General features: G+C 42.4%; 1 protein-coding gene across 1 annotated transcript; it reads left to right on the top strand.

Annotated features, from left to right (window-relative positions):
• Positions 1–424: 424 nt before the first annotated feature.
• Positions 425–9,407, top strand: TTC14 (tetratricopeptide repeat domain 14; the record flags this gene model as incomplete). The annotated part of the gene is made up of 12 exons (XM_083868189.1): positions 425–582; positions 661–782; positions 1,013–1,212; positions 1,575–1,659; positions 1,749–1,878; positions 2,474–2,626; positions 3,303–3,374; positions 4,383–4,502; positions 4,583–4,705; positions 5,405–5,522; positions 7,453–7,562; positions 8,002–9,407. 12 exons carry the CDS (start codon positions 425–427, stop codon positions 8,969–8,971), a joined length of 2,361 nt encoding a protein of 786 aa, XP_083724315.1. The 3' UTR covers positions 8,972–9,407.
• Between the last annotated feature and the right edge of the window lie 44 nt (positions 9,408–9,451).

Below are 9,451 nucleotides of genomic sequence, written 5' to 3' on the forward strand. Positions count from 1 at the left end.
GGTTCGGGCTCGGGATATCCCCTGTTTGGGCCCGTGACACACCTCCGGTTCGGGCCCGGGACATCCCCGGTTCGGGCCCCTCTTCTATGGGAGCTCCGGTCTGGGGCTGGCGAGGGCGCAGCGCCCCCTGCCGGCAGCGCCGCGGCGGGCACTGCCTACACGGGCTCCGCTGCCGAGCTGGGCAGGATTCCCGTGGGGAAAATCTGTGTAATTAGATCTGTGTGTTTTAATTATTTTATTTTTAATTACTCTCTGCTTATAAACTAGAGAAGGGCTCCCGAACAGGGCGGGCAGTGCCGCCGGCGCTCAGCGCGGTCCTCCCGCCCGCCGGGGGGCGCTGTGCCCGCCCGGTCCCGCCCTGCCCTGCCGCCGTTGCCCGAGCGGCGGTTCCCGTTCCGGGCGAGGCGGCGGCGTTGGCGCCGGGATGGATCGGGAGCTGCTCCGGCAGGCGCTGAGCCACCACGGCCCCGCGCTGCTGTCGCTGCTCCGCGCCGAGCAGCACGACAACCCCGACTTCCGCGGGCTGCTGCCGCCGCCCGGGGCCGCCCCGGAGCCGCCTCGCGGGGCCCCGCCGGCCGCCTGGTGAGGGGCGCCGGGGCAGCGGCCGGGCGGGCCCTGAGGGGCCGCGGGGCGCCACTCACCGCCTTCTCCTTCCCCCAGGAAAGAGAGGGCGAGCCTCGACACCGAGATAAAGCGCTTCATCGCCAAGAAGGCGGATCTGCTGTTCGCGCACTCGTGGAAACCCAACGGGCCGATCGAGGACAACATCGAGGAGAATGAGGGTGTGTGGGTTAGGGGGGGGGTGTCGCTCTGTAAGGACAGCACTTGAATTTGTGGTATCTTTAAAAACAGGCTTAAAAATTCTGCCGTTGATTTTTATAGGCTATGTGTAACCTCTCTGTTAACACAAAAAAAAAGGAATTCATATTTTCACTTGTTTTGCTGTCGTCAGATATTTAGTGATCTCAGGGTGTAGCTTGGCCGTTTGTAAGTGGCTGTGCCCTCGTTGCAGAGTGTTATGCTGTCATGCCGCCCCTGGAGAGGTTCTTGGAGGTGCCCAGGGAGGAGAGGAGAGAGCTGTTCTTCCGTGACATCGAGCGCGGCGATATCGTGATTGGGAGGATTACGTCTATCCGTGAATTTGGCTTTTTCATGGTGTTGATTTGTCTGGGAAGTGGTGTCATACGGGAAATTGCAGATTTGGAAATCACTGTAAGATACAGCTTTGGTCAATGCTTCATTTTTGACATCTGTTTGTTGGCTCTTGCATCTCTTAATGGAGTGGAAGGTGTAAAGGTGAAACAGCTTTGGGATGATGGGTAGTGTCTGACTTTGTGGGCAGCTTGTGATACTGTGCTCAGCCAGTGTACACATCCTGCTGTAACCCACATTACTGGGTTGAAAAGTCCATAATTTGTGGATGCATGAGGTTTTACTTGAACCAAGCCATGTTTTAAGAATCGCAGTTCTGATGTGCATTAAGCTTAAAATTAGTTTTTTTTGGGCATGATCTTGAGGAGGAAAAAAAAAGCCTATGGCTTTATTTATGACATTCCTGCTCTGTTCTGTTGCAGGCCCTGTGTCCTGTGAGGGATGTGCCTCCTCAAAGCAACCATGGAGATCCTCTGTCATATTATCAAACTGGAGACCTCATTCGAGGTGAGCAGCTGCAGGAGCTGTCAGGAGTTGGTTTGTCTTCGGTTTGAGCCATTTCAGTGATTTTACCCTGCCCTGTTTTATTCCTGCAGCTGCTCTCAAGGACGTTGACCGTTACCACGAGAAGCTGGCGGTGTCACTTTACAGCTCAGCTCTTCCACCCAACCTTTCCAGCACAAAACTGGGCGTGATCACCTCTGATGACTTCCCACTGCATTATAAGTAAGGATGTGCTCCTTGGCTGCACTGCCTGGGTGATGTCAGGGTGTCTGAAGAGCATCCCTGACAGCCTCGCTGTCCCTTAAACTCCTCAGTGGGCTTTCTGATTTTATTGGGTGATCACATCCTCCTTGCTGTTCTCTCTAGCATGCTTGTGTCTGGATATGTAGATGTAGTTGGCTTTTTAGGTTCTTTCCAAAAATAGAAGGAAAGCAAAAGGCGGGGTGAGATATCTGTTGCTTTTCGACTGTGTTAACAAACAAATAAAAAAACCCTCAAAACCTTGGGAGACTGGAAAAGGAATTTTTAGCATTTTAAAATTCCCTTTAGAAGATGGGGACACAGCTGTCTGTAATATTTGTAATTTTTTTGTATATCCTGGCAATAGGAGAGGGGGTGCCCAAATAGTCTTCAGAAGCTCACCTGGGGTTAAGGACATGAGGGTCAGTAAATAGCAGGGAAATACATACCTGTAGAAGAGAACAGTTTGTGAGCAGTAATACAAATGCCATATAGGCATTTTTTTTCTAAACATAAGCTGATGAAATACTGTAGAGAGCCTGAGGTCTCATTTGTGTACGTTGGTGCTGTTTTCAAGGCGAAGCCTGGAAGTTGCCAACACAGGAGAGACATTTGAAGAGGTTTTGCATCGTTCCCCAGGATTTGCTAATCCATCATTAGTTGAATATTTAGCAGAAAAACTGGGACTAAGTGAGTCAAATCCACCGTCTTTGCTGAGAAGTCTTCAAATGTAAGTGATTTTTACATTGTTCCTCTCCTGTAGCTCTGTGGAGATTATTCTAATCCATTGAAATAGACTTGTGAGTGGGAGTCCTAGACTACTTATACTTAAAATTTTACATTTTGACTTGCATGACTGCAGGGTACATGTGCTTAAATATTTAAAAGCAAACTCCTCTAGAGTAAGAAATTTGCATTTGAAATCCTACTGCTCTGAATAAGCAAGACACCTTACCACACACAATGTTTGATGTGTTATGGAATTTATTGTGTAGCTCTTGTGAGCATCTATGGATTGAAATCCAGGGTGCTGAGATTTTAATGTCTTCTGACAGATGTTTATTTTAGAAAAAGGTTTGACTCCTTTTGTAAAATAAAAGTCAAATATATGCAATGATTGATGTTGTAACCCCTACGTATATTAGGCTCAAAGCAGGTATGGACTTTGCATTTTTTTGTTATATGCACTGCAGTTGTACATCCTACAGTTGTAGAAGTTCAGCACTTTTAGAATGGTTTGGGAAAAATTGGTTTCAGAAATATGAAAGAACAGACCTGACTGAGGGAGAGCAGAAAGGCATGGACAAAAAATATTTCAGCTTATTTCAACTGCACTGCATACTGTAAACTTAACTTTGTAGACTTAGACATCCAGCTTGATGTTTTTATTTGTTTGTTCCTTTAAGTAAAAATTTTAGTGAAGAAGATTTTGCCCCTGCCTTGAGGAAAAAGCAGTCTGCATCTTGGGCCTTGAAATGGTATGTGATACTTCTTGTCAAAGCTTGTTGGGTTGCAGATTATATTTCTGCAAAGAAAACACACATTGAAGCAGTTCTTCCACTGCGTGTGTAGCAATGTAACCAGGATCTTACTGAAAATAAACCTTGCTGCCAAGTGGGAATGTGACAGATAAAGTCCTGAGATTCAGTTACAAAGTGTGTGTCAGGTTTCAGGGAGTTGTTCTTAGAATACTTTTAATATCTTGACCCATGCTAGAGTTGAGAGCAAGATTTGTGATAACACCAAGCACACAATTTTCTGTTTTATAACGGAGTGTTGAATGACCTCATACCTGTTAAGTCATTTAAGCCTCAGACTGTAGATGTAACAAGTGCACTTGCTGTCTTTGGAGCAGCAGCCCTGGATATTTACTTTTAGCTTTTACACTATACAGTGTATTTGCAACATTGATTAATTGCAGAAAAGGTTGCTTATAATGTTAAATTAAATTTTGATTGTTTAGAGAAGTCTGTAATAAATTGTTCTGATGATCAACTTACATCAATCCTCTTCTAATAAGTTAATCTCTTGGAAAATGTGCAAGAAATATTCAGGTGATATGAAATGTAAAACCTCAGGATATTTGTGTGAGATGAGCTGGTTTGAGTGTGCACCATCTGCCCAAATCACTTTGTGCCGTTGCTCTAAAGGGGATTTTTAGCTTTGGATATAATTAAGCTTGTTCAAGGTTAATGGTGGTAGGTCACACACAGTGTTGTGCAGAAAATCTATTAAGCAATGATTCCATAAATGAAGAACAATGTAATATAGTAGTACTGTCTGCAGAAATGCTCACAAGTGCCTTAAGATACTGGATTAAAGAAATACATTTTTGTGGAATTAAGTCATTATCACCTAACTGAAGTGCCAGTGTGAAGTACCCTAACAAGATCACGTTTTAACCTGTCCCTTATTTGGAATTTGTGAGTAACAGAACAATCTGTATAGACTAACTGTACATGCTATTTTCTAAATATTTTTTCCAGTGTAAAGGCTGGGGTGGATTATTTTAAGCTTGGGCGCCATGTGGAAGCCATGAATGAGTACAACAAGGCTTTGGAAATTGATCCACAAAATGTTGAAGCTTTGGTGGCACGTGGAGCTCTGTAAGTCTGCTCATTTCACTTTTTTCCCCTTTTGTGAAAGAGAAGCATCACTACTTCATATGCAACTTTCTGTTGTCCAGGTATGCAACCAAAGGAAGTCTGAACAAAGCCATAGGAGATTTTGAAATTGCTTTAGAAAATTGTCCTACCCATAGAAATGCGAGGAAATACCTGTGCCAGACCCTTGTGGAAAGAGGAGGGCAGTAAGTGTTGGGGTTATGAGTTTGGTTGGTTGTTAACAAGTTTTCTCATAATATTTTTTACTACCATTCTAGTGAGGACACAGAATGGCATCTTTCCTTCCTGGCTATGTGTTAAAAAAAAAAATGAAAGTCCTTGAAAATATCCATCCTTGTGTAATTGGTTTACACTTTGTCCTCTATCCCAGTTAAAATCCTGGCAAAATATTTGAGATTTAATCCTTGAAATCCTTTTTAATCTGTGATACCCTTTCACTGGTAGGATACCAGGCTTCCATAAAGTCCTGTGAATTGTTTGAATATATTCCAAAAGGTTGAGGATTGTTGTTTTTTTTAAAAAAAATAAAGTTTTGTAACAAAATTATGTTCTGTTACTCTGCTGAAATGTTGGTGACCTACTGTAATGCAAAATTTTAGTTTTGAATATTCAGGGAATAGGTTTCTTTTAAGCTCTGTGTTAAGAAGAGAGAGAGACAGTATTTTTGAACCTGGAATTGATATTCCAAAGTGGTACAGGTCAGAATTAGGAGATGATAAGGTCAGAAATACCGTTTTGTGTTATTAGTGAGGTGAGCTGAGATGATAGAGAGGGTCTCAGAGGAATGGTGGTACTGTCATAGTGCAAATAAGAAAGCCCTAAAGTAAGAAATAGCTGTCAAAATCTGTGTCCTAACTGTATATGAATTATCACTTGAATTTTAGGTTGGAAGAGGAAGAGAAACTGCTAAATGCTGAAAGTTACTATAAAAAAGCCTTAAGCTTGGATGAGACTTTTCAGGAAGCAGAAGAGGCCTTAACAAAACTCCGTAAGCACATGCAGGTGATTCTTTACTTTCTTTACATATGGTGCTCTTGGTGACAATAAATGAACATGTAAAACCATATTCAATCCTTTGAACAGGGAGGGGTTAAATTAATGGTTTGTCTTATTTTCTGCTTCCCTACTCGACAGTAAATGTTTTCTAGTGAGCATTATGGCTGTACCTACCAGAAGAAAGGTACCCCTTGGTGACTTCACTGTTTTGGGATAGTAAAGAAATGCCAGACAGTGGAGACAGGGAAAGAGCAAAACAGGGATAAGAATGTCCCATCACACAGTGTGATTAATGAAGTTAATTTAAAACAATGTTCAAAGTGTAAAACACTTCCACAAGCCAAATAAAAATTGTTACCCTAAGTCTGGCCAGACCCTTGGTCCTTGGGGTAATTAGAAAGAGTAACACCAGGCAAAGCTGAGGCACAGGGAGCTCACATGAGAGGGAAATTAAAAGGTAATTTAAAGGAGAGCGAGCAGCAGGAGCTGGAGGATGGGTGGGCAGACAGTTTGGGTATCTCAGCTTTCTCCTCTGCTGTCTGGTGGTTTTTTCTCTCTTCCCTTGCACGCAGCATGTTTCCCAGGTGAGCCTGCTGGGTCTCTGTGCTAATCTGAGTTGTCATCTTTTCCCTTTCATTTACCTCCTTTGCTTGTGTTGTCTTCCAGAGTGGGTCAAAGGGTAAAATAGAGCACTGAGGAGTAGGCTTGTGTTGTTCTGTGCTTCTGCATGTGAGGATGTACACAGGCTGGGGTAGATGGCCTTAGTCAGCACTTCTTCAGTTGGTGGAGCCATAATGCTGACAGGATGTGTGGAAACGAGGGGGAAGAGGAGATGGGACAATCTGACAAAACTGAGCAACACCAGAGATAAAGAGGTGTATGTTATTTGAGCAGTACCTGCATTTGGGTGCTTTAGAAAGAGGTACCAGTTAAAACGATGAATATTCTCAGCAAGTAGGAGATGAATCTTGCTCCTTTAACATTCTTCTGCAGTCATTGATGCAGCAGATAAAGAATATGACAGCTGTTGTTTGTTGCTGTGCATGGCCTTGGCTGCGGTGAAGGGTTTCCTTTATTATAGCTGTTAAAATAGTTGCTGAGTTTTGAAAACTACAATCAGACTTCCTGTTCAGTCTGAATAGAGCAACTCTGTAGAGCTGTAAGTGGCAGAAGTCTGATCTCTTATGGACTTAAGTAGTTTAAGGATTATTTATCTGCTTAGATGCTCTCCTGCATTTACCTGTAACTTAGTACTTAAATCTGATACTGTCCCTGCTGTGTTGAATGGCTGAAACAACTGCAGTGTGTTTTCCTGTAATACTGATTATGTGTTTTTCTCCAATGCATTTCCCTCTGAACGGAACTCTTGTTGCTGTGCCTGCTGCCTGGTGCTGCTCATCACCACCAAACCCCTGGAACTTGATTTCTTACGTAAACTATGCATCAAACTGCTCTGTGAAATTGTTACAAAACGGTTTGTATTCAAACATGGCCAACTTGAATTCATCTTCAACTGGGTTCTGCCGTGTTCCCCTTGTAAACTACAATAATGATGACACTTCCCTCAAACTCTTCTCTGTGTTTTGGTTGTTTGGGGGGTTTTTCCTTATTTTTCTACACGTTGGTAATATTGGGGATTTTTTGCATATTCTATCTATAACTTTTGGGCTCTATGCTTCCTGGTGTGCTGGATCATGGGTACCACTGCAATGACTGGTCAAATATATTTTTTAATGGAATAAAAACTGCAATATGGTCCTTAAATATAAACCTGTTACGATGGCCAATATCAAATTCCTGAACTATATTCATTTTTGGTCTGGGAATCCTGGTAAAACATTTCTGGTGTATACATTTGGATGGGGTTGAATGGGGGTTAATACCCATGTTAACACTACTAATGTAATCTTTTTTATGATGCTTGGGTTCAAAAAAGAAATCTTTGGAAATGAGGGAGAAACAAGCTGCCAAAGAAGAGAGACAGAAAGCAAAGAAAATAGAAACAAGTGCAGAAAAATTGCGTAAGCTCTTAAAAGAAGAAAAAAGGTAACTGTTACATTCAGTGTACTGGGTATGTATGGCAGTAAGTGCAGATGAGACTGTGAGCAGTCCATTTCAACAAACAGTAAGCTGGGGAAAACTCCCTGGGTAAGCTGCTTTTCCCTCAGGAGGTTTTTGTGGAGAGTGTCCTTTAGTGCATATAACCTTTAATGGACAAGTGTGTGGAAGAGAAGTTGTTTAAGCAATACTTTGCAATGTGACATTGCAAAGCATAATGCCATGTGAAACTGGGAAAGAGGTCTTTTATAACAAATAGTTCAGTAGATTTAATCTTAATTTTTTGATGAAGAAATGACATTTGAAATTGTCTTGCCAGTCAGGCTCAGTTTCTGTTCCCACCTTACAGTCCAAGCTGGGTTGTGCAGATTTCTTTCTATGTGTAGTTCTTGCCTGACATTATCTCACAGGTTAATTGGTTTTTTAGGTTGAAGAAGAAAAGGAAAGTATCGACTTCCTCCTCCTCCTCTTCTTCTTCTTCATCCTCCTCCTCCTCCTCCTCCTCCTCATCATCATCAAGCGATTCATCATCAGATGTATCAGCTTCTTCTTCCTCCTCTTCCTCTGATCACAAGAAACGTAGAAAAAAGCGTCGGCATAGATCCGAGTCTGCTCGCAGCTCCAAAAAAAGCTCCTCTAGAGCTTCTTCCCATTACAAAGATCAGAATAAGAAAGAGGAGTGGTATTCCCCTCCAGCTGATACCTCTGCTTCCTTTCTTTACCAAAGTTTTGAAGTGGAAAAGCTGCTGGAAAGGCAGGACAGCGTAGCGTGCCCAAAAACGGAGGTAAAAGAGAAAGACAGACACTGTTCTTTTTCGAGGACTTCAGGTGATGATGAAGACACTTTTGGAGGTAGGTCTGAAGATTCAAGAGATTCTTACAGTAGCTCCAGAAGTCAGCCAAGTCATAGCAAAAGTGAAAAATACAATAAACCAGAGAGATTCTTCTCCAGTTGGAGGGGTCCTTCAGGTTCGTATCATAAATCGGATTATAAACCCAGGATGCATTATTACAGGAGATTTGAAAGGGATGGGGAGTGGAGAAGAGAGCAGTTTAAGAGACATGGCTCAGGCCAGGACAGGTATTACACGTCCCCAGGGTCTGATTATTCTGGCAGGTCAGGGGGGAAATACCGGTCACATTCTAGCAGCTGCTCACATGAAGGTGACAAAGGCTATGATAGTGACAGGCAGCATAAAAATGAAAGTGAGTCTAAGAATAGGAAAAGAAGTTACGAAGAGGCTGAAAAAACAAAGGAACCAGAGGAAGAAGTGTCGTTAAATGGTACAGAACAAGCAGAAAGTGGTGTTAAAAGAAACCTGCCTCAGAACTTAGTTAACATATTCAATCAGATAGCTGAGTTTGAGAGGGAAAAAGGAAGTAAGCAGAAGAAATAGTGAAGTACCTGAGAATACACTACTTGGATGAGTGTATTTATGTGAACTTTTAACTTAGTATCTTGTGAGGAAATACACACAAAGAGTGAGAGACGCAGTTTTTCTGCATTTCAGAATGTTAAAAGAATTCTAAAAATCATATGGTGAAAAGAGATGGAAGAATATCTTACATAAAATATCAGTTATTTAAAATACAAGTTTCCTGTGCTCTTAATTTGAGGTGTTCCTGTACAATATTCTGTCTGATGGGCTGAAATCCCTTGATACCCCTGGGTGTAGTTAGCTGTGCTCACATCAAACACACACTTTAACAATTGGTTTTCCTTGTCCCTGGGGTACTACTGACTGTTGATATTCTTCTATCAAACTTAACTTGCAGCTATAGAAAAGGGATAACAGAAAGAAGTCATGTGCCATTGATGTATATAGCCCATTTGATCATTAAATTTTCTTAATTTTTCTTAATTTTTGGTGTCTGGG

Source organism: Zosterops lateralis (genome assembly GCF_965231275.1).
Source record: "Zosterops lateralis genome assembly, chromosome: 10".
NCBI lineage: Eukaryota > Metazoa > Chordata > Aves > Passeriformes > Zosteropidae > Zosterops > Zosterops lateralis.